Source organism: Uloborus diversus, chromosome 1 (genome assembly GCF_026930045.1).
Source record: "Uloborus diversus isolate 005 chromosome 1, Udiv.v.3.1, whole genome shotgun sequence".
Lineage (NCBI taxonomy): Eukaryota > Metazoa > Arthropoda > Arachnida > Araneae > Uloboridae > Uloborus > Uloborus diversus.
Genome location: NC_072731.1, coordinates 232,540,244 through 232,566,611, shown reverse-complemented (window position 1 = coordinate 232,566,611; position 26,368 = coordinate 232,540,244). Strand labels below are relative to the sequence as shown.

At 34.8% G+C, this 26,368-nt stretch overlaps 1 protein-coding gene across 1 annotated transcript in view; it reads right to left on the bottom strand.

The window, feature by feature from the left end:
* The window catches only part of LOC129219273 (sushi, von Willebrand factor type A, EGF and pentraxin domain-containing protein 1-like), a 370,742-nt gene that overhangs the window by 11,834 nt on the left and 332,540 nt on the right, over window positions 1-26,368 (bottom strand). The window contains exons 14-19 of the mRNA XM_054853606.1: window positions 26,029-26,223; window positions 21,108-21,323; window positions 11,396-11,728; window positions 9,283-9,552; window positions 8,401-8,574; window positions 2,496-2,633 (exon numbers count right to left, since the gene is read on the bottom strand). Of these exons, the coding sequence (XP_054709581.1) occupies window positions 2,496-2,633; window positions 8,401-8,574; window positions 9,283-9,552; window positions 11,396-11,728; window positions 21,108-21,323; window positions 26,029-26,223 (1,326 nt within the window). The remainder of the gene's footprint in view (window positions 1-2,495; window positions 2,634-8,400; window positions 8,575-9,282; window positions 9,553-11,395; window positions 11,729-21,107; window positions 21,324-26,028; window positions 26,224-26,368) is intronic.

Sequence of the window (26,368 nt, the reverse complement as noted above, 5' to 3'; positions counted from 1 at the left end):
TAGATAACGCACTGTGATTATACATTATACTCGTTGTTAACTTCATATTTTTTAATTCGTAAATATCATGAAAGCAGCGAGAGATGAGAAAATCGGCTCGCGTTAAATTTTACCGCAGGCAAAGACGTGGCGGGCATAGCAAGTAAAGAATAAAGACAAGCTGTTCAGCTGTTTAACAATTAAAAATTTGTTTACATATCGTTATTTTATTTTAATTTGCATCGATAAAGAACTGTTTAGGTTTATTCAATACTATTTTCTTAGAATTTTTTGTGAATTCGTCAGTTTCATCAAAGCTAGACGAAGAAATGAGTTGAAATCTTTTTTTAAATGATTTTGATGAAATTAATGAAATTTCATCTATTTCGTCGAATCTTGACGAAGAAATGAGTTGGAATTTTATTTTCTTTTTTGATGGGTTTCATGGAATAATGGAAATAATCTATTTTATTGAAGCTAGATGGAAAAATGAGTTGGATTTTTCTTTTCTTTTGTGATGGTTTTCGTGAATTAATGGTAACTCTTCTATTTCATCGAAGCTACACGAAAAAATGAATAGCTCAAAAACGTTCAAGAAAGATTGTTCATCTTTGTTGATCAGAATTAGGAGGAAGTAGAGCTGTAAAGCTGAAAGATTGTTGTTTGTATATAGTAGTAAAATTTTAAAAGTAATGAGTCAAGAGAATAGAGGTAGTTTTATCTAAAATTAATTTCACTAATTTGTGATTTAATGCTTTAATATTAAAATCTATAGGGTGTGGTGGGGGAAAGTGGTCAATGGGGTAAAGTGGTCATTCGTCAGATAAATGACTATAGCTTGGAAATAAATGTTCGAATAAATGTAAAAATTTTATTATAGAGTAGGGCAGTTAGAAACTACATTTTGAGTACAAAATTTTACAATTGGCAAAATTTTATTTGGTAAAAAAATATTTTTTGTGAATATGAAATGTTTTTAAATCTAAACACCTCTTTTAACTTCCTTGGCAATTTTTTTTTATTAGAAATATGAACAGATTGACTGCATAGGAAGCTTCCTACATGTCTCAAGAACTCTTACTCATTAGCAGTTAGCTGAATATATTTTAGATAATTTTTTAGAACAATTTTAGTAAGATGGGGTAAAGTGGTCATAATATTAGGCTTAACAAGTATTGTTCTTCTAATGTCACTTAATCATTAAATATAAGGCAGATATAAATTAAATATTAATTTCACTTAATATGTATTGTTTTTACAGTAAATGAGATTAAATATACGTGCCTACATGATATACGTTTCTGTATACGTGCCTACACGAGTATATGCGTATGCATACGCATATACTCGTGTAGGCACGTATATAGGCGTATTCACATAAATGCACCAATAAATACGTAAATGGGTATCTGCTAGTATTTTTGATCTATACAGATGATAACATGCCTGTACTTACGCAAGGTTTTGAAGGTTTGTCCCAGAAATGTTGAATTTTTATCCAGTTTCGTTGTCTATTCAAATGTGAAAATTTAATGTACCAACATCTACGTTGCAGCATCGTCGTCCGCCATTAAAGTGGCTGAATTGAACTTATGCCGAAGTGCACAGCACATGTGCGAACTAGGCAACTTTGCGGAGGAAAATATTCCCTATTGGCTAATGCCTGAGCTGATGGCCCTTCATTACCTTCTTTCATCCACTGAAGTGCTAAAAGATATCGGAACAATATTTCCTAGCCTCTATGGCACCCTGTGGCTCCGTCTTTGCACCCTAAGGCGGAAAATCGCACCCAGCTGGCACCTCTGGTTATAACAGTGTAATGTTTAACGACATGTATACACACATTAGCTTGTGCATATACTTGTAACTATAAAAATAACCGAAATATAAAAATATTAAGGTTATTTATAATGGTTTTGCATCTATTTTTAACTATGACCACTTTACCCCATGCTATGACCGCTTTCCCCCACCCCCATGGGGTAAAGTGTCATAAATACAAAGGGAAAAGAAAGTGTTATAACGCTACTTAAATCAATATTTATTTTCCTGAAACTCACTTCATCGTGTTCTTTAATAATGCAATGTAAAATAAAAACAAAAAAGTTTAAGTGTTTAAAGAATTAATTGTATTTATTATTCACCTGAGTTGAAAACCTACGATTTTATGACCACTTTACCCCACCAGACCCTACATCCTAAAAGAAAAGAGAATATATTTTGTACACAAATATTTTTCTTCTGTCTACAGGAATATAAATATACATTTAATTTTTGCTAAGAGGAAATGTGTTCGTTTCAACTGAACTTTTTATTTCGCAAATTTTGTTGTAGGCAAAATTTTTGCTGGTAGACTAATATATTGTGTATGCTCAAGCCTTTTCGGAAATTCAATGGGCGGTTTCAGGCTTTAAGGAGGCATTAGTTATTTAATAGTTACTTAGAATCGCTCGAGAGTTTTAGTGGGCGGGTAAGTTCAATTCCGGAGGCATGTAGCGGAGGTAATGAATTCTCACCTGCCACGATTATGTCAACTGAGTGTCTATGCCCCATGGGAGTTATGCAAGTAAATCGCCCAGAATCATCCTTCTGGGCGTGATATATTGACAGCCGGTACTCCAGCTGCGGGTCTCGGCCGGCTTCGTTCGTCCATCCTGCAAAGTAAGGTATCATTAAAACAAGAGCTGATGTTAGGTTTCAAATAGCAGTTTAGTTACTTTCTACGTTAGCCTCGACTTAACATTTACTTTAGGTACTCTTAAAATTAGGATGAATGTAACCCCACTAACTTCCGTTTTTAAGAAGTGAAATAGCATTCGATTTGAAGTAAAAAGAAAACAAATTTCAGATAAAACAAGAGAAACTTTTTTTACAACTTACAACAAAATTCAAATTTTTATTTTGCCTTTTTTCTTGATCTGACATGATGCAATCGTTTGGTAGAAAATATTTTAGTTCTTAACTAGCTGCGTTGCCCGGCTTTGCCCGGTCTATTTCGAAAACAAAAATTGTGTCAAGTGACGTATATTCAACAATCAGGCATAAAAAAAGAAAAAAAAAATCATCATGCGAAATTTCCCCTCCAGACAATGACCACAGATATTGAAATACTTTTAAGAAATTAAAATAAAATGAGAAAGATGGATTTAAAAAACGTAATTAAGGAAACACAAAATAAAATAAGTTTCAGAATTGAAAATGAGAAAGATGGAAATGATGGATTCAAAAAGCGTTGCCGTGGAAACGCAAAATAAAATGGTTAAAATCTTGAATAGAGAACAGATTTTTGAACTTCATTTAATTCGCTTGTAACTTTTTTTCTAATGGAGATAGAGGGTTAAACTTCCGACCATAGGTCGCGTTAGATCTGGAGTAAAAAAGGTAGCTCTTTTCAATGGTGTCAAAAAGAAAACTGTAGGACAATTCCTTCACTTTTTATTGATAAATTTAATGAAGAAAGTAGTGCCTAAATTTCAGCTAAGCCTAAACAAATTCGAGCTAAAAACGTAAATAACTCCTCCCGTAATTAAGTTAGAGCGTTGGAACAAATTGCGTAGAACGCGGAAAATTCTTCCCCTTCCAACGATATGTAATATTAATATATGCAAGTAATTTTTCACCCTCATATTTAAGAATTTATGTGAAAATTGGACGTAAATTGGAATAAAAAAAAGAACTATTCATCGAATTTTATTCGAACTGGTCTGCAAACCTTTTCCGGACTTAAAGGAACAAACTGTGAAAATTGCAGCGCAATCGACCGGGTAGTTCTCGAGTTTTGCGAGTTCAAACACACAGACGCTTTTTGGGGACTTCATTTTATACTATGTAGAGAAGCAAACAATTCAGCCCATGAGAGCTAAATAAATGGCAACATAATATCTTTACTAATATTATAAAGAGAGAGGGCGGATTTTTGTGTGTTTATATGTTCGAGGTAATCTCCGGAACCACTGCCCCTATTTGAAAAATTCTTTCACTAAATGAAAGGTGCTTTCTTACTGAGTAACATAGGCTATAATTCGAAAAAAATCCGATTAATAGTTCTTTTTTTATTTACATTTAGGCCCAAATTTCAAGTAAATTGCCTATTATTGGCTATTAAAGGGATGAAAAATTACTTGCACATATTAATATTATATATCGCTAAAAAGGGTAGAATTTTCTGCGTTCTAAACAATTTATTTCAATGCTCTAACTTAATTACGGCGGGAGTAATTTGCGTTTTCAGCTCGAACTTTTTTAGGCTTAGCTGAAATTTAGGCACTAATTTCTTCATTAAATCTATCAATAAAAAGTGAAGGAATCGTCCCACAGTTTTCTTTTTGACAGCATTGGAAAAAGCGACATTTTTTACTCCACATCTCTCTCGACCTTGGGTCGAAAAAAATTAGCTTCTATCTTCAAAAGAAAAAAAGTTACAAGCGTTTTTAAATCAATTTCGAAATACGTCATTTTGATACGGGTTTTCAACCATTTTATTTTCGCGTTTCCATAGTTCCGCTTTTTGAATCAATTTTATTTTGCATCTGATATCTAAAACTTATTTTATTTCATGTTTCCATGGTTGCGCTTTTATAATCGATCTTTCGCATTTTAATTTGGGCCGGGGTTCCTTATAATATTTGTCGTCATTGGAAGGGTAATTTTGCATGGTGTCTTTTTTTCTTTTATTTAAGTTATTCTTTAAGATATTAAGTTATTCTTTTAATTAATTATTGAATATATGTCACTTCACACAATTTCTGTTCTCAAGGTAGACCGGGCAAAGCCGGGCAACGCAGCTCTTAATATGTAAAGATTTGAAAGCTACTGTTAATGTGATTTTATATCTTTTTGTTTGTTTGGCGAAACATTTATTATTGCCAAAGAAAAAACATCCGCTTCATACGCAAAAGGGCTGGGTTCCGATAGCGTGGTCGCTTGGCAAGTTAGGCGCTGTGCAGGTTCAATCTAGGATTATTGTTTTAAGGCAACCGTTAATGTAATTTGTTGTTTTGGCGATTTGTTTTGAAAGAAAAGAAACTTTTGATTTGTTTTTATCCGAGTGAAATGTACGACATTTTCTTCCCTTTTTCTGACGATGATTTTAAAATGTTATACGGAATGTTTTTTTTTTTTTGACTGATGGATTATGATAGCGTGGTTGCTGGGTAAGTTTGGCAATAAACAATAGAGCTGCGGAATTATCTTTACATTCGAAAGATATTATTTGATGTCTTTTTTTGTTTATTAGACGAAATATTTTAAGTTGCAGTAAAAACCGCTTCACTCGCTAAATGGAGTTTTAAAGCAACTGTAAATCCAATTTATGATTTGACGAAAAGTTTTAAGATCCAAAGAAACTTAAATAGTGTTTTTTTTTAAAGGTGTGTACTCATTTTATACAAAGAAAAACAATCATTTAACATCAGAGGGGGAGGGGGCGTCATTTTTTTTTATTCAATGGACTTCCATTAAACTTTTAGCACGGGCATCGCTGTGCGGGTACTGCTAGTTATTAATGCATTTGATTCCTAATGCTTTTAAATGCATTTTAAAAATAATTTTCTATTCTAAAACTACTTTAAATACTTCTATTTTGAAAATAAGTACATGGAATTAAAAAGATTGAAATAGTTATTAAGTGATATTCAATGTGTAGATTTAAAAAAAAAGAAAAGAAAAAACACATCACTTTTATAATAGTATTCTAAACTTCTCTAGAGAAAGGCTGAAATTTGTGAATAAACAGAGGAAAAAAAAACAATTTAGCGATACTAACCATTAAAAACCCTTTAATTCTCGCTCAGAGACGGCTGCCTAAGAAATTGTGCAAAACTTTATTTTTAGCTTTAGATTAGTAACCCACGCACGGACAAATTTCAAGATTACATTCAGCGCTTGCACGAAAAATAAGTTAAGTAAAAAGACTGCTATTACAAGTTGTAGGGCTGAAAAGGAGCTTTTTAGATGGCAAAGTACGAGGAATAGAAATTTGAAATAGAAATTCATTTTGTAAAATGCTTCGTAGAAAATTCAATTTTTAGATGCTGTACAAAATTTATTTTTCAAAGTTTTTTTTGTGCGTTTCTTACTTCTAATTTTTGTAAGGTTTATACTTTTTGTATCAAATGTTATAAGCTCCTTAAGTAATTAAATTCATTTTCCAGTGAGTACTAGTTATAAACTTAATGATATTTAGATGATTATTTAAATTTAATTTAAGTCAGTTGCCGTCTGGAAATAATTCATCGTTGAAAATTTGATTATGTATTTATATTTTAGTTGAATAGGTAATTTAAGTACATAAAAATTCAGTCATTCTTCTGAATTTTTAGTTAAAATTTTGTTTCAATTGTGAAATTGATATTTTTTTCAATTAGCTTTCTTCTGAATCAAAATGAATGTGGAAGAAATTATTATAATCGTACAATTTTATTGAATTTAGAAAGATTACACATTCTAAGGGGCTCTGAAACTTTTCAGAGTTTAAATGTTTGTATGTTCGCCTTGATGTACCTTTTTTCTCTGCATCTGTTATAAGTGGCTCCAGCCCACAAAGCAATGCAAGGAAAACAATTCCTCCAAAAGGAATTTCGCATTAGAATGCCTTTTGTTCGTTAAGCGTGACTGATGTATTTCAAGAAGATTAAACAACACTTGGAATAAAATAAAAAATAGCAACGTCAAAGAGCACAAATTGCAGTTTACTGCAGACACGCGTTTCGGCGTTACAAGGAACGCCTTTCTTAATGCAAAAGATATGAGCTTATGGATGAAAAGACATGCGACAAAAGCTTTTGTCGGATGTCTTTTTATCCAAAAGCACATATCTTTCGCATTGGAAAACGCGTTCCTTGTAACGGCAAAACACGTGTCTGCAGTGATCTGCAATTTATGCTCTTTGACGTTGTTTTTTTTGAGCAATCACGATTGCTTATTGTTCTCACTTGACTATTTTTGACGTTCCTTTGATTTTTCCCACCGCCACCCTCCGCACCATCACCGTCGACGGGCTCCTCACGATGCTGCACCTCTAGCGAAAGCCGTCTCCAGGTTGCATCCATGTCCTACACACACGCGCATACATACACAATTACACATACACACACATACACCTACACATTCACCTACACACATACAAAAACATACACACGCATACATACAGACACCCACACATACAAAAACATACACACACACTTACACACAACTACCCACACATTCATGCCTGCACACAGACACAAACACATATGCCTACACACACATACCCCCCTCCCCCACAGACACAAACACACATGCCTACACACACATACACATACCCTCTACACACAAACACACATACCCACCACACGCAAACACACACGCCTACATACACACACTCGTGATTGCGAGAAACATAATTTGAATTCAAGATGTCAAAATTCAAATTTATTTTTTTTTTTTACTTTTTATCACAAAGGTATTTATTTATCCAAAACTTGGCTTGTCAGCTGACTAACCAATTAAAACTTGTTCTTATCAATTTGGGCGCCAATCGATTTAAGGAGGGAGGTGCAGTCGAATAGTAGTTTCGGTAAGCGCAAGTGCTACAGCATACAATGAAGGAAATGATTGAAATAGAAATTATAACATAGCTCTGAAACTGTCGCTCAACAAGACAAAAGCAATCCCACGTTTTTCTTTCTCGCTAAGCATCACAGTTAAACATTGGGAAATAATCCAGGAACAAATCGAAAACTATTATACGTATGAATTCTATGTTACACACGATGATTTATTTTTAAAGAGAAGCTTGTTTCATTCATGGAAACAACGTTTTTATTAAAGTAAGACAAAACAACGTTAGAAGAAGCACAAATTTGCAAATTGCACAAATTGTTAATTTTGCTGTAATTTACAAATTTGTGCTTCTTCTAACGTTTTGTCTTACTTTACTGTTCAGCACAAAGGTATTTATTTATCTTAACGTTTTTATTGCTATACATACGAGTACATGGTTGTACAAAAATTCGAATGATAGAGATTTTTAGAAGAACAAAAATCACATCCATAAATCCGATTGCTAATTTGAAGATTCATGCAATTTACTTTTTAAAAGTCTGAAACTAAGAATAATAAGGGAATATTTTCCTTTTTAACACACATTAATACTGCAGAAAGCAAATTCTCTGCTTTGATTAAGTATGTAAGGAGTTGAGATTACTGACACGCAGGGAGTATTAAGAAAACTAAAAAATGCATATAAAAAATCAAGTGATGCCAATAAAATAAATCATTAAGAAAAATGGAACGAAAAATAGTGTAATATAGAAGCAGGTTCGCATAAATATGCCAATTACATATTGATTAAAATTAGCATTGTTGATTAAGCATACCCATCAACAAGATTAATGGTTAATAAAAAATGTAATAAATTATAGAAAATTTCGAGTGACTTGCCTTCTGGATATTTTCTATATGAATGACTGACTTGCCAATGGGGTATTCCGTATTTTCTTATCCACAAACACTCCAGGTGTAATATTGTCCCGGGATATACTATCAGTTTGCCTTCGTTGCTTTGAGCTATTGGCCCTAACTGGTGCCTGAACAGAATTGTTGGCGGTTTTTCCACTAAAAAAAGTGACAAGAAAATATTACATATATGCTGCTAATTATTGAAATGAGTGATATTTTCAAAAGTATCAACAGGGTTAAATTTGCTAAGAGGTTCAACCCTTAGAGTAGAAATTAAAATGGAGGGAGCAAGTCCAATCATTGACTTAACAAAAGCTGACCCAAAGACCACAAGTCACGTGACTCAACAACGGCGACGAATGGTTGGCACGTTTTGTTTGAAACAAGCGAAAGAAACCTTATTTCTTCCAATGCTTTGCTTTAAAATACATCACGCATATCTGCCAACATCTTCTGGAAAAAAATCTAGTAGATGATTGAAAAATGTGTTATTGCTGTGGTGTCTCATTTTTATTCAGGGAAAAATTGACACTTTTTACTACCCATCAAAGCATAATTAAATGCAAGTTCCTTACAATACATACACAATCGAGAGAAATGCTCAAAATGAAGGAACCTCCCGGAAAATCCGGTAGAGTTGGCAGGTATGACACGTGACTTGGTGTTCAGACTTTACGAATGAAAGTCTTCTCTCCCTCTATTTTATTTTTTCTCGATGGTTCAACCCCTACCTCAGGGTTACCCAAGAAATTTACAACAAAATATGGTTTTAATTTGCTCATCACGATGTTAAAAGTCAGTCAAAATGCATAAAATGAAAAGCTATACATCTTTAGCACTAAGACATGAAAAAAAAATTCTTACAAGCATAATCATTCTCTTGAGATAATCCATAGCAAGTTGGCTTGACGCCGTCCCAATCTCCTTGTACACACCGTCTCCGCACACTTCCTATCAGACTGTACTTCCCAATGTCCTTACACCTGAAGACTAGCTCGGTGTGGGGTGGATGTTCCGTTTCTTCCTCATCAATCAGTTGGTCGTCTAAAAAGGCCACGAGGTTCGGTTCGGTGTTGTAGAAAATGCACGATTTGTTCGCACGGTCTTCGTCTGGGGGTGGATCGGGCTCTGCCTCTAGTAATAGGGAAAAAAAATGTTCAATATTGTTATATTTTGCAAATTACCCAGACCAATCATTTATTTCATTTATTTACGAAAGTGAAGATTCAGTTCAAAGTGGGTTGTTTATCTAGTTCCTCATTCAGGTTAAGGTAATTTGACTAAAGGTAATCTCGTTTAAGGTAATCCAGTTTAGGACAATTCGCATAAAAGTAATCTCGTTTAAGGTAATCCAGGTTTTGGTAATTTGCTTAAAGCTTAATCTAAGCCAAAACCTCAGCCTCCTCGTGAGGCAATGCCATCCTTCTTTCCCACTGACTGGTGTGATGGAAAACAACAACCAGAACATTCTTGATGTGACTAAGAGTGTGTATGTTTGCGTCTGTATCGTTCTTTAAGTCATGTTGTAGAAGAGTACCGCCCCCCCCCCCCGAGAGTCAATACGTTCTTTGCCTCAACGAAGTATTATTTCACGTTTACAATCATAAAATTAAAACAAGTTATGGTAAGAAAAGCTTTTGAATTTTTTTACGTAAGAGGTATTAAAATTTACTGAACATTTTACTGCTCAAAACTTTAATATTAAGAGTCCGAACATACAGGGTAATTCTAGTACCAGTTAATTTCTTTTGATGTCGTTTTCGACCAGTCAGGTGGACGGAATCGCATGTGATTAGCTAATCAGATACCAAATTCGTTACGTGATCAAGTCAGAAACGATAGAGAAGTTAAGTACGAGAATTAGGCTGAATATACCGTCTGACGATCTCTTTCAATGCAAGATACAACGCAAAACAATTGCACTTAATGTATAAAAGGGAACAAGTTTCTCCTTAATGTAATTGAATTTCCTCTTTGTAACTCGACAGTAAAGCTAAAATTGCTTGTGATGTCATCGCTTTAAAATCCAATTACTTTGAACAAAGACATACATAATCGTGAAAAAAGTATTACAGTAATTACGGAATGCTGCTAAGTTGTTCAGATTTATATAAATTATGTATGCATTCGACATGTTCATGATAGCGTAAAAAATCAAAAACGTGAATCTGTCAAGTAGAGTTATTCCCGTTACTTTTCAGCATTGATAATGCTAAGAACATTGACTTGAAATCTTTCAAAAATTGTGGTTATGCAAGATATTTGGTTTCTGTTATGCATTTTCAACAAATTAGTAAAAAACAACTGAATACGTTAATTTTTTTGAAATTAACTTTAATATCGGACAAACATAAAATTTTGTGATACAATCGCTGTGCTTCAATTCTATTTTAATCAAGAAATAATATGTGATGGATTGTTTTACCTAGTTCATCAGTTCCCAGCTTCTAATATGAGATAAATATTTTACTCTAGACTTTGGTCTAAAAAAAACATTATAATCTTATTAAATAATCAATATTTTGTTGTTTTTAGACTCAGTTGTATTGAAAGCTTCCGAGAAAGCAAACGTTCCAATTTTCGACACTTAAAAATGGGTGAGAGGGTCTTGCGCTGAAGTGATTACGCACAATTAAAATGTATAACTTACCTGAAATGTTCACAACAAAACTAAACCAATGCCAGTTAATAAATTTTACTTTTGATAAACATGAACTGGTTTAACTCATTGCGTGTAACAACTGCTGTGTTTCAATGGATCAAGTGACTCGCTAGCTGCCAATCACAAAGCTAAGAAAAGGAGCAAGCGCACATCTTCATCATAATAATATCAATAAAAACCTTGATTGTTCAGAAAAATTAAAAAATGACGTTTTTATAAAGTTGAATAATTTCAAAGTAATTTTTTGGTCCATTAGGGAACTTATTAATTACGATAAAATAAAAATTGATACTTGCTGCCGTTGAGATTACTCACCACACTTATACGCTCCTCCAACCCAGTTGCCATCCTCGCAAACAATCTTCCACGTGGTTTTCTCTCCATAAATCCCCCTTATACAATTGAATCGTATTTCGGTGTTGTGTGCGAACCATCTCGCAGTGTTTCCTTCTGCCGTCGGGGAAGAGTTGTCTGCGTCGGACAACATGCCGGACCCTCGCTGTTTGCTCGTCGGGTATAGTAATGTGTTTTGTAGTCTCTCTGGGGGCCCACAGGGCCTGTATCCGGCTGCCGAAGGGTTGTTGACAGAAGGGTTTCCCGACACTCCGTCCGGCTGACGATATCGAATGTCCGTCTCTTGCACGCCGTCTGCAAAAGGGAGATGTGATGAGTTCAGTTTCTGATATTGTAGCGGATTTAAGTGACGTGGCGAAATTACGTGATGAAAGATTAAACTTCTGAGTGACTTCACTCGAAAGAGTGAGTTAAGAGGATGCAAAAGCATTTTCTATAGTCAATAGGGGAGAAAGCACATGTGGAAATATGTGAAACGTTACAAATGTGGCTTGGTTTTTAGTCAAAAATATTTGATTTTCAGATAAAAACTAATTTTCTTTCTGTTTTACTCAACTTATATGCACACGCACACATATATGGGGCAGGGATGATTTGACGTCGGAACGTCGTTCCGGTACTTCTTTGGAAAAAAAAATCCTTCTGTGCATATAAAATTGATCATGACTCAAGATTTAATGAGCTATTTGCACATGTGAGGATAACGTAATATTTAATGTAATTTGGATAAATTATGAGTCGCTGTTTATGAAAATGTGGGGAAAAAAAAAAACAGATTTTCAAGAAACGAAAACATTTAAAACACTTGCACAAAAAAACTGATTTTCTCTAGCAAAAAATCAACAAAATTTTTCTGAACATGATCTTAGTTTTAAGCTTTAAAAAAATCACAAAATAAAACCTTTCAATGCATACTTAACATCGACGTAGGTGCGGATTGAATGATTTAGTAAATTTAAGCAACTCATTTACTGCATACACAAATTTAATAACTGTGCAGCGTATGACTAAAAGCATATGAATTTTACTTAGGCTTGCAGCAAATAGTCTAGGCAGCACAGTGGCGAAAGCATGCTCTTCGTATCAATAAGTTTCATGGCTCATATACCGGTGGGTTTGACATTTTTCGAAACCTCGATTAATTATTTTTTTCAGAATTTTAATTTTAAATATTATTACAATTATTTTTATTTGTCAACGATCAAGTGTAAAATATTTTCTCCGGAAGTAAAATTTTTTTATTTGAATGAGCTTTGTTTAGTAATAGAAAATTTCGGAAAAGAAGTGTATTAATATTGTAATTAATTACTTTTTAAACCTAATACATTTTAATTGGCGGATGAAGGACTTTTGTTGTAATTATGTAATTAACATAATTAAATTATGAGAGTTGAATCTGATAAATGTTTTGTTATTTCACTAAATACATACTCTCCCCAAAGCAGAATACTTTACGATGTTCTGCAACGGAAAATCATTTGACTAAAATTGTTCTGCAAGTACTTTAAGCATTGTACGCGAAAAAACGTGACATTTTAAACAAGTTGGGTGGCAAAAATCAAAATCATTTCACATAGTAACAGTCCAGTTAAAAAAAACTATTTATTTTTGTGGAAATGAGATATTTCCGGAAACATCACAGCTTTCAACCAAATGACTAATTAAAGAGCACTGAATTTGGAAAATTAGTTGATCATGAAAACTATAAAATCAAAAAAACTTTAACAAGGTGTCAAACCTAAACCGATTGGGATTCTCCAAAAATAGTTTATATGCTTTCCAAAATGCATAGAAAGAGCAAAGATACAAAATTTTATAAAAATCCGAACCTAGGTGTCAAACCACATTTTTTGGTTAATTTTACATGGCATGAAGGAGCAATTAAAATAATGTTACTAAACAAAGAAATTACTGAAATAATAAATAGAATGAGTTGAATTTGGGTTGTATGTAATAAAACACTTCAAAACAATTAAAATATTTTCTGGATGCAAAAGGATTGAAATCTTAAACAAGACACGCAATTTCCAGCGATGGACATGTTGGCATGTTTCCTAAACATGCATGGCGGAAATTGTTGTGGATGAAGATCGATTGGGAAAAACCTACAAAGGACTAATCGAATTCAACATCGCGAGCTTTCCCCCAAATTATCGTAATTTGAGACAATTTTAGATTTTCTACTAATTTTAAGAAATTTGCAAACTCTACAGATTTTCTGCACCGCAGTTTCTGCAGATTTTCTGCACCGCAGTTTCTGCAGATTTTCTGCACCGCAGTTTCTGCAGATTTTCTGCACCGCAGTTTCTGCAGATTTTCGGCACCGCGGTTTCTGCAGATTTTCGGCACCGCGGTTTCTGCAAATTTTCGGCATCGCGGTTTCTGCAAATTTTCGGCACCGTGGTTTCTGCAGAAATTTCAATGAAATTTGCAGAATTTCTGCAGAAAATTTGTCAGCTTTCCTCTCACATTTGAACAGAATTGTTCTGCAGCTCAGGCATCTGTTCTGCGACGTACGTCGCAAATTTAGTAGTATTCTGCTTTGGGGCTCTTACGTTTTAGGTTGTAATCGCAATCATTTTTTTTTTTTTGGCAGTAGGTATTGCCAAAGTCATTGATGTCTTTAAACACAAATTTATTTTTGTGCTGGTTATAGGGACCGCATAGCTTTTGTTATTATTTTGATTCGAGATGGGAATTGTGGGAAAAAAAACCCCTGAAATTTTGTGAGAAAAAGTTTTTATTTTTTCCCAAAAAGATTTTTTTTTTCACTTGAGGAAAATAGAAAATTTTGAAATTTCTAGTACAAAATTACGTTTGTAAAAATAAATAACAGTTACATTTTCACAACAAATGTGTAACTGGTAAGGCAGATTTGTTACCTATTGCATTCATGAAGTACTTGTTACGTTATTTGTTCTACTTCAAGACACTCTGACAAAAGATCGAACATTTCATCCTTACGAAACGTTCATTCCAGGTACAAATTACAGAAAGTATTTAAAATGAAGCTATTTCTGTAATTTATGCACAGCGCTAAAATAATTATCACCCAAAACTCAAAAATGATGGAATACCACCGAGACAGAAATTAAAAATTGGCGTTCATTGTTCCGAACTTTTCAACTTTACTTGTCAATTCACAGTATCCCTCATCACTTTAAAAGAAGAAATGGCCATTCTGTGGAAAATGGCTCCCCTTTTCAATGCTAATGAGATCTTTAAGTAGACTGATCAAGTGACTTCTTTTCAAAATTTTTTTATTCAGTTTCCAACGGAAAGAGGAACTTTTACCATTTCCTCTGCCTAGAGATACTTAGAGACAAATCAATATTTAAGTAGTTTTGGCTACTTTTGCCTCTTTTAAAAAGTTTGAAACATTTAGTCTCGCAAAAGAATGCGATTTAAAATTAGAAAGACAGTTAATGTCACACTTCTACTAAAAGATCGTAACAAAGTCGCCAGTGGTGTTATCCAAACTCATTAGTAACGATAAATTTCATACAGGAATTTAATAAATGAAAAATTAAAATTGTCGCTTTTGAAATTAAATAATTGTCTTGATTGATACAGTTGAAATTGTTTCACTAAGAGTATTGAAAGCCTGAGGCGAAAATTCTCTTTTAAGTTTTAAAAATCTCATATGAGAGGAAAATGAGAATACTTGATCAACTCTGTTTGTATTTCTATGAAAATAGGAATTTTGTATTGCATTCAAATTTTCAGGCATACGCTAACTGGACCTTTTAATTTTCCTTAAAGATTTCATTTCGAAGTAACTAACTAAAATATCATTTACTTATTTTACTGAGTTTTGTATCTTCTGAATCATATCAGTATTTGTAGAATAATTGAATTTTAGAATAATTAAATAATTATAATAAGGCATAACCGAGAGGAATGAGATGACAGGAAGTCTGGGACAGCTGCATTTACATGGAAAAATGAAATGTGAAAAATTATTTCTAGTTTATCCAGCAGATGTAGCTTCTAGAGTCTAAAGCTCATACACTTTTTTTTGCATTTTAATTGCAGTTAGCTGTTCTATTCCTTCTGGGTCATTTCAAAATGATTTTTTTAGCCTGTAATTTTTAGTGAACTATAAATATATTGAGATAAATAAATACCTTTGTGCTGAACAGTAAAATAAGAAATAACAACGCCAGAAAAGCACAAATTCGCAGATTACTGCAGACACGTGTTTCGGCGTTACGAAGAACGCCTTTTTCAATGCAAAAAGTAATGAGCTTATGGATGAAAAGACATCCGACATGATGCTGTCGTTGTTGATTGACATGATTTGTCGGATGTCTTTTCATCCATAAGCTCATTACATTTTGCATTGAAAAAGGCGTTCCCTGTAACGCCGAAACACGTGTCTGCAGTAATCTTCGAATTTGTGCTTTTCTGACGTTGTTTTTTCTTATTTTATAAATATATTGGTCCTATACTTTAAGCCATTGCATTGAGTTGTATTTCACTAAGTTTTATTTCAAGAAAAATTGTTTCCCTTTTTTTTATTTCGAGACATTTCCTGTTGCTTTATTTCCTTCAATTAGTCTTTACGTATTGATATATAGTCATTAGTCTATCAAAATGAAAATTTTTCTAATTTTACTGCTTTTTTGCTTATTTTGCCGTTAGATTGGGTATATTATTTCAAATTTCAATATGAAACTATAGTTAGGGCCAACCTAATCTGCCAGCTGTAATAATCGGTATCTTAAGTTTAAATTTCAGGTAAAAATCTTACCATTTTCCGATTCTTTCTGGGCGTTTGCATCTTTTGATTTCATGGAGAGTTACTAAAATTGACTAAAAAATCACAGTACTATCAAACGGGAAAAAAATCGATATATTTACAATATTTACAAATTCAAAGAACAAGCCTTGCAAATCGGACTGAATTAAAAAATCATTTTCGTTGTTCTAACGATTCTATTTATTTTTTATCTCAATCAGTTCACTTCAAATCAGGAAAGCGGTGGGCGAAAGGAAAAGTTCAAAAAATAAAAGTTCAAGGCTAACCTTGATCGCGACATCCTCCCACCTTGAGCTCTTCACCAATGAAGAACTCAATCTGCTGTGAAGCCTAGTCTCTTGGGTTCTTTTACTATTCGTCCACTTCGCGTTACCACTGGTTCCTGGTTCTTCCGAGTAGTGGCTTTATCTCTCAAAAGTGTACCTTCATCGTTTTCTGTTATTTCTAAACTGTACACACGTTGCACAGGACGTGTGACAACTCCGGACTTAAGTTTTTTTTTTTTTTTTTTCGCATTCTTCATCTCCTGTACACTTAGATTTGCTTTTTGTTTAGGATTTTTAGACTTCGAATTCAAGTAGAACCTATAAATCCATCCAAAGATTCTAATGAGTCTCGGATAATTTGAGTATCTGTGAAACATATCTTCGCTTTCCACATTGACTTGGGTATTTATCACAGCATTCCTTCGCTTTTCTCGAGAAATTTCTTCATCATTGAAAACCAAATCAAATTGTGGCCATTCGTCTTCATTCTTCTTTAACCAAAGCGGGCCCTCCCACCATCTCATCGCCAGCAGTTGTTTAACTGAGCAGCCCCTGGAAGGAAGGTCGGCTGGATTCTCTACTCCTTTCACAAATTTCCATGAATTTGGCTTTGTTAACTTCCTTATTTCACGTACTCTGTTAGCCACGAAAACTGTCCATATTTCTTCTTTTTGTATCCAAGACAAGACAACAGTCGAGTCTGTCCAAAATGTAAGTTCAACATTCTGCCATTGCAAACTTTCTAAAACTGATGTGCATAGTCTTGCTCCAACAGTGGCAGCAATCAATTCAAGACGAGGTATAGTTATCTGCTTGGCAGGAGCCACTCTGGATTTCGAAGCTAATAAGTGAACCTCAACCTCTGTGTCCGTCTGGATTCTTAAAAATACCGTAGCAGCATAGGCACGCCCGCTGGCATCACAAAACGTATGGATGCTACAAGACTTCTTATTCTTTTCATGGCACTGCACCCATCGTGGAATTGAGACTTCTTTTAGCAGACAGAGGTCTTCAAACCAATGAAGAAATTTTTCTTTCATGCTTTCGTCTACTTCTGCATCCCAGGATATTCCAGATTTCCATAAGTCTTGCAACATCAGCTTAGGTAGAAGGAGAACTGAACTCACAAAATCCACTGGATCAAACACTTTGTGTGTAACAGCTAGAATTACTCGTTTAGTGATTTTGTCAAAATGTTGGTCTTCTATCCAAGTCAAACTCAATTTAATTGTATCCGTTTTTCGGTTCCAAATCAATCCTAAAAGATTTGTTTCGACTTCAGGGTTTTTATCGTTCGAATATTGCCAACATCTTAGGTTAAATTTTGCTTGTGCCATAATGTTACGAGATTCTTCAATGAAATTTTGAAGTTCAGCTTCACTTTCAAGGCTGGATAAAACGTTATCTACGTAAAAACTATGTTTCAGTTTTTCTACAACTTTCTGATCGTGTTCTGTATTTTTCATGCAATTTTGAAAATGATAATCTAAAACTGAACCCAATAAAAATGAACTACTATTTACTCCGAACACAACTTTGGTGTGCTGAAATATTTTCAGTTCCTTTGTATCTATGTTCTTCCACCAGAAAAATTTAAGATATTCTCTATCTGGTGGCCTAATGGTAATCTGTAAAAAAGCTTTTTCTATGTCTGCAACGACACCGTATTTATTCTCTCTGAATCTTAGCAAAAGTGATGGGATTAATTCAATTAAATTGGGTCCAGCTTCTAAACATTGATTCAGTGACGGCGAAAACTTAGTTCTTGCAGACGCATCAAACACAGGCCGTACGGGAGTACAACTGCTTTCCTTAATCACTGGTCTGTGGGGCAAGTAGTGTCCGCTATCAATATTTTCGCTTTGTTTCACTTCCTCGATTATGCCTGAATCTTCCCAATTTTTTAAAACTTCATCATATCGATTAATTAAATTTTGAGAGCAAAGTTTCCGTGTTGTTGTCTCCAGGCGTTTAAGCGCTAATTCTTTATTTGTAGGTAATGGTAGACGATCTTCGGCCCACGGTAATGCCACTTCATACCGTCCTTCATTATTTATAAAAACAGAATTCTGAAATTGCATTTTCATTTGCAAATCCTTTTCTTCCTTGCCTTTTTTAATGATCGGATCAGTAATGCCTATCACATCAAGGTTCCACATTTCTGTAATGGTAAAATCTTTCATAAATAAATTCGTTACCACCATTGTAGAATTGTCATCATGATCGTCAAATGGCATTTTCCCCATCAAGGTCCATCCAAGATGTGTTCCGACCGCTACTAGTCCACATGGCAGAACTATGACTTTTCCAGTGAGAAGCTTACCTGCTACATCAGCTCCAATTAATAAATCTATGTCTTCAGATTCTGTTTCTTTTGGAATCAATTGATCTGTCAAAATTATATTTCTTTTGTTCAATTCTTGCGCACGTGGATCTAACTTCGAAGTTGGTATTTTAGAACATATTTTTTCTTGGTCAAGTACCTCAAAATTGCAGTGATATTCTTTGTTAATACTGCTGATTAATACTCTGTGTCGGTAATGTTTTTCTATGTGTTCTTTACCACCAAACAAATTATGTATAACTTTCTCTTCTTTAAGACGATCATATTGCATTTCTTCAGAGACTCGTTTGCTCAGATATGACCGTTGGGAGCCAGAATCAATAAGACATCTCACGATTTTTCCTCCCTTGTTGCCTCGTAATCTGACGTACAAAGTCTGTAACATAATGTTGGGACTACAAGTGCGGTTATTTAGCACTGTGTCATTGATAGCATTTTGACCGTCATTCTCTTTCAGCACGTCTGTTTTCACTTTATCGCGCTCTTGGTTTTTATTTTCGTTGCACATTATAGTTGAATGTTTTCCATTACATCGCTCACAATTAATTCTTACTTTACACGTTCGAGTTCTATGACCCACTTTAAGGCAGCAAAAACAACAGCCCTTTTTCATTAATTTCTTCTTTCTATCATCTAAATTCATTTTCAGCACATATCGGCAAGTAGATGATTCATGATTTTTCTTCTCACAAAATACACACGTGTTCGAATTTGTCGAACCAAAAAGTCCGACTGCAGTTGGAATCTTCTCTTCTTCCCCTCTACTCGAGCGAGGTGGTGAGGAATGTTTCTTCATTCGCTTCGAATCGAAGCTGAAACTTTCTTTCGCTAAGGAAATTCTTTCTTCCCCTTCAACCTCTGTTTTCAAAAAATTCATTAAAGAGGTCAATTTATTTAATTCTTTAGTATTTACATTTTTTAAAGTCGTCCTTCTTTCCCATATTCTAATAATATCTTCTGGTAAACAACTTTCAACTAATGGATACAAAATCGAAGCGTATTTATCGGAAGTAACACCCAGGGAATTTAATGCTCGGATATGTGATTCTATTTTATCATATAACTTGACCAGGTGCATCTTCTTTTGATCCATTGAATTCGTCAAAACTAGACTCAATAATTCTCTTATATAAACTTCAATGAGCAAGTCTTCCCTACCGAATCTAGCAGTTAAGCATTCAATTGCTTGTTCGTAATTTTCCGCAGATGGGGGAAACGAATCAACGAGTTCCCTGGCACGGGAGCCTTCTACAGTAGCTTGAGTTAAATAAATAAATTTATCTTCAGGTGCTATATTTATGTCTTCATGAATTTTTCTGAACTGACCCCAAAAACCGAGCCACTCCTTAATATCCCCATTAAATTTTTTCAACTCCACTGGCGGTAACTTAAATCGGCGTTTATTTAACTCCGTTTCAGTCACAACAGTTGAAATTTCATTATTAGTACTGGGCAGCATTTTTTCAGCTTTCGTTCTAAGTCGTATGAATTTTTCTTTGTACGACTCATACACATTATATTCAACATCAAAATCCTCTTGAGCACAATCAGAATCATTAGATAATATTTCATGAATTTCTTTTTCTTTCATATCAAGTACACACCATTTCTCACTCAACTGGTTAATTAAGACTTCTATTTCATCTTGACTACAATCTGTAGCTTTTAAGTATTCTTCCAGTTGGTTAGCGATTCTCGAAAAACCACTTCGTAATGGAGTGCGTAATTTCTTCAAACTCTCCATCATTTATATTAAGAAAAAACTATCTTGATCAAATACTATTAGTTTTTCAACTTAATTCAATATAATTGCAAACGCCCACCCGGGGGCGCCAAAAAATGTAATAATCGGTATCTTAAGTTTAAATTTCAGGTAAAAATCTTACCATTTTCCGATTCTTTCTGGGCGTTTGCATCTTTTGATTTCATGGAGAGTTACTAAAATTGACTAAAAAATCACAGTACTATCAAACGGGAAAAAAATCGATATATTTACAATATTTACAAATTCAAAGAACAAGCCTTGCAAATCGGACTGAATTAAAAAATCATTTTCGTTGTTCTAACGATTCTATTTATTTTTTATCTCAATCAGTTCACTTCAAATCAGGAAAGCGGTGGGCGAAAGGAAAAGTTCAAAAAATAAAAGTTCAAGGCTAACCTTGATCGCGACACCAGCATTGTGAAGGCTACGCAGGCTCTAATCACAGCATTACGACGCTGCCAGGTTAGGTTTACCCCAATTAAAGAAAACAATTCATTTTTCCATGGTGTACTGTAGTGAACTACGCATTAACTAACCTGGTGAAACAAAAGTGAGGGATTTTATAGAATGGTGTTGACAAGAGGGAGGAACAGGCCTCAGACTCCCTTCTGAACACCGGATTGGCTCCTCCGTTATTTTATTATAATCAGGTTTGCAGTCATAGTCTACAGACGAACCATGAGATATAGTAAGCCCAGACCTGTAACCACTCAGGTAATGCCCTTGGAGAATGATGGGAAGCTCACAGGGTTCTGAAAGAGAAGAAATAACATTTGTATTTCTTATGTAAAATTTGTAAAGTTTTTATGGACGAAGACTTAAATAGCGAACGCGGAAAAGCAAGTCTCTGTTGATTTTTTGATGACGACACCAAAAAATGCATTTGATCTTAATCCTCAACATATAATAGCCAAAATTAAGGCCTCTATATATACGAGTCGGCGCATCAGCTTAAGATGAGCCATTTTAGATCGGAGCGTTTCATGAGTGGTTGTCTTTTCTGGCGAATTATCGTATTTGATGATTGTTCACTGCGAGCAATTATTAGTGGCAAGTGAATTGTTTATTAAATAAGATACTATTCTCGCCAAATTTGGCGAAACCGGAATTTTCGCTGTGGTAATCTTAGCAACGCAACAATGAAAAATCCGATTCAAAATGGCTAAACTTAAGCTGATGCGTCGACCTGTATATATACACTCAAGAGCCAAAACATTATGACTACCTGTCTGTAATGAGTTGGCCCATCTTAGGCGCGCAACACAGTTTCAACCCGCCTTGGCATGGATGCCACAAGTCCTTGGTAGATGGCCGGAGACAGATTGTACCAGATGTTTAAGCAATTGTAACGCAAATCTGAGATATTGCGAATTGGTGGTCTGTGAATTCTGAGCTGCCGTCCCATGACATCCCAAATGTATCCTATCGGATTGAGATCCGGTGAGTTAGGCGGACAGGACATTAACTGGAATTCAGTATCATTTGTCTCGAACCACTCCAACACAATTTTAGCCTTGTGACACTTTGCGTTGTCCTGTTGGAACATTCCATTTCCAGCTAGAAAATCAGAGGCCATGTAAGGGTGCAACTGTTCCGCAATGATGTTCAGATACCCTGTGGCATTCAGGGTCTTCTGTACCACAACCATGGGTCCCTGAGACGCCCAAGAAAACGTCCTCCAAAGCATAATACCGCCACCACCGGCCTGTGTATGATCTACTGTACATTGAAGGAGCAACTGTTCGCCCGGAAGACGGCGTATCCTGACACGGCCATCGCCGTGATGCATGACAAAACGTGATTCATCTGATCAGGCAACTCTCTCCCACTGATCCATGGACCAGTCGCGATGTTCCCGGGCCCAGCGCAGGCGCAGTTGGCGGTGACGCATGGTCAGCAAAGGCACACGAGTGGGACGTTTGCTGCGTAGCCCCATATCCAACAGTGTCCGCTGAACAGTGTGCTCCGATGCTACTCTACTTGGTCCCGTATTGTATTGGGCTGTCAGTTGAGCCACTGTCTGGCTCCGGTTTTGCTTCACCATGCGAGACAGTCTCCGACGACTTTTTTCTTCGATATCATGTGGACGTCCAATGCAATGTCGTCTACTGCTGGTTTCACTGTCCTTCATCCACTTTGCATAAGTACTAACAACTGTAGATCGCGAACAACCCATGAGACGTGCAGTTTCTGAAATACTTGTTCCGAGCCTTTGAGCCATTACAATCTTCCCTCTATCAAAGTCGCTTAGATCCGCAGCCTTTCCCATCACACACAGAAGTAAGTGAAAGAATCCTTCTTTAGACTCTCCAGCAGCAATTAAATACCACTTCCACTTGATCACGTGCCTTCCACGTCATCCAGGCGAGTTCATTGCAAAATGTAGGGGTGGTCATAATGTTTTGGCTCTTGAGTGTATGTATATATATATATATAGCGGCTCTAGCCAAAATTATTGATCGAATGCTCTGACGTCACCAACAATGAAACTTGCGTCATAGCATGCGTGACGGCATTATTTCATTGTTGAAGCTCCAAAAGTTCAGTAAGTTATTTGATAATATTTTTTTGGCAATGATTGACATGCCACGACAAAATAAATGCTGTATTTCGACAAAGCTGAACTGGATCCGGCAACTTATCTGTTTTACTGGTAAAACTGTCGTTTTAGGAGAATGAAGAAACGAAAAAGAGGTCAACAAGAAACGCTATCTACTGGAGTTTAGGGTTAATGTACAGGAGTTACGTTTAAAATTTCAATAATCAAAATATCATCAAGCAAGCAATTGCTTCGTTCAAATGTAGAAGCAATTTTCACCCGTCATACCTTGACGGGCGATTTTCTCATAACGTAGAAAAAGCAACAGTCACTATTGGTTTTTTGATTACGACACTCAAAAAATGCATTGGATTGTTATATTTAGAAAATAAGCTGAAGGAAATTAAATATATATATAAAAAAAAAAAAAAAAGAGGGAAGAAGAAACATAGTCGCGCGGTATTCTAAAAGCTATGCGTTACAAAGCCGTATTTATACTGCCTGTTTCTTCTCTCAAATGTTTGATTAAAATTTTTTGACTGCTTTGGAATTAACCTAAATACGGAGGTATTATGATTAACTGAAGTTTTTGAATGTTGTTATTAAGATATATTACGTAGGGGTTTCAAAATTTAATGCAGCAAGATTTCTTCTAACAGCATGGTAGAATCAAGAATGAACCCCCATCAAGATGGCTTGCTGAATCGCAGCATCGGTTTGAAACTGCTGACCTCCCAAGTGTTTCTTTTAAGAGGTCCCATTGCCTTCAAAACATTTTATTAAAATTTAAGTAAATTATGTGATTCTTTGAAATCCTGCCATTCATACTTATTTCGCAATCAAAAACTTATTTTCAAAGATTAAAAATATTGTCCACTTTTTTAAAAAAATCGAAACATTTAGAAAAGCTTAATTTTTTAAAAGTTATTAAGGTTTTTTGTTTTTGCATTTGTTTCGAAAATGATTTTTGCTAAACGATCACAATAATTACAGTCGACTCCCGTTACAACGCGATTCGGTTTACGCGAAATGGCTATAACGCGAGTTCTTCCCAAGTGAAGAACTTTATAGCAGATCGAATCCCTCTCTCACAACAAGAAAATTATCGGCCGGAAAATAAAAGATTAAGTCATCCCTCTTTCTTGTTCTTTCTTTTCTGACGCGCATGCAATGTCAGGGGAGGACTGATAACAATCTGATTGCGCGGCACAAATCATCACCATCTTCATATTTTAAGTTATAAATATAATTACTGTATCTACTGTACAGTACTATTATAGTGCTGCATTTTATTATTACTAAATGCTATACGTACCGTACTGTTTTATTTCATCTCTCTCTCATGATTTTGTGAATCGTAACAATATTTTATGGTGAATAAAACATATTAATTTAAATTACAGTAAAAATTCACTTCTTTATGTAAGAAATGGAAATATATAGTTAAGAACTGGTTTAAAACAGTTTGAGAGGTGAATACAAATGCATGAAATAACCAGGTTTGTTTACAAAAAATTCGTATACACACCTTTTTTCACAACGCGAAATTTCGACTTATTCGGAAGTCTTGGAACGCATCCCTCGCGTAAGTCGAGACTAGACTGTATCTATAAAAATCTGTGCATTCATTTGCTTACATATTTATTAGAAAATTTTCTATGATTAATTACCGTAATTTGAAATCGTAAACATTTCTTAACAAATTTTGTTTTTAAAGGTATGACATGCGCTAAGTACTTTAGTAATTTATAAAATGCTTATCCACTGCAGTTTTGCTAAATATATTATCCTGACACCAAAAAAATATTACTTTAAAGCTGTATTTTTAATAGAAACATTCCTCAGGGATGCTAATAACATGGGGTTGAAAAACAATCATCGAGAAAAAGCAATTTTAAGTTTTTGTTGTGAAATAAGCAATATTTTTTTAAAAAACCGTTTGGTAATTTTTGAGGTAATGTAACCCATTAAGGTTCAAAAAGATGGAAATCTTTGGTGCGAGGTCTTGACCGTGGGGACTAAGGAGGGTGGTTCAATCCCGTCGAGTGAAAACCTTATTATACTTCTTGTTTCATTGGTGGGAAATGTTTCTGTCAACGCAGCCATGTTTTGACATTTCGCTGTTAGTGAACACTCAGCTCCATCCACCGGTACTATTTCAAAGCTCCAATTATTATCTTCGTTACCTTCAGTGCGACTTTTATTCATACAATGAATGTGCACACCAGTCAGAGCTCTTGTTACCTTACTTTTTGAAACCCCCTCGTTTTGGATACTTTTTAGTGCGAAACTTATAGAAAGTCTTTAGATTTAAAAACCATTTTTTGAATTTTATTTTAAGTTTTTTCGTTTTGAATTCACTTTTGTTGGAGCACACATGTTCGCATAACTAATATTTACCGCTAATCCAGCTCTAACCAGCTCAATTACCGAAAGTTTGGATGCAGGAATTTAAAAATAATTTTGAATAAATATGTAGTAAAAAAAGCGTTAATAAAGTTTTCGAACTGATTGTTTGACTTAAATAATAATAATAATAATAAAAAAAAAAAAATGTTGAAAACTTGTATTTTTTAAAAAGTTCCAAATTCCTAAAATCCACAAATTTATGCTCGCTTAAGTTCAGCATTGAAATTAGTTTGTTATCTTAACAAAATTAACTTTATAATTGCTATTACAGTTCCCTGTTTTTGACAGAAGTCAGAAAGCGGAATCAGCAGGACAGAGAAAGTAGCTTAAGAAATAGTTTTTAAAAAGACTTAGTTTAACTGAAATGGGTTGGGAAAAAAAATCATTCGCTACTTATTCCTGTTGCATATTGCAGAAACAGAATTTTAGGTTTAGAACAGTCTTTAGATAAACTAAGAATTGCTAGACTTGTGATCTAACACCTTCTGAACATCACCTCCTTAACTTACTTGGTACACACTCGGGGAAACTTTCCACCGCCCATTCACCATACCAACATCTGAGAGAATCCGGGCCCGTGAGCTGAAATCCGGGAAGGCAAGTGAGAGTCACAACTTCTCCGTGAGGCATACCCTCTTTGGCTGGAACAGCTCGCTGGAAGTGATGGTACACCCCATTTGTAGTTATTGGGACAGGGCACGGTACTGAAGGAAAACAAAACGTATTGAAGTATAATGCAAGGATTCTGAATCAGTTTATGTGAAAGAATTAAATAAGTTGGATGCGCCAAATAAGGCTATATCCTCATATAAATAATAGCTAATGATAAAGTAACCCGCGTGTTTCAAC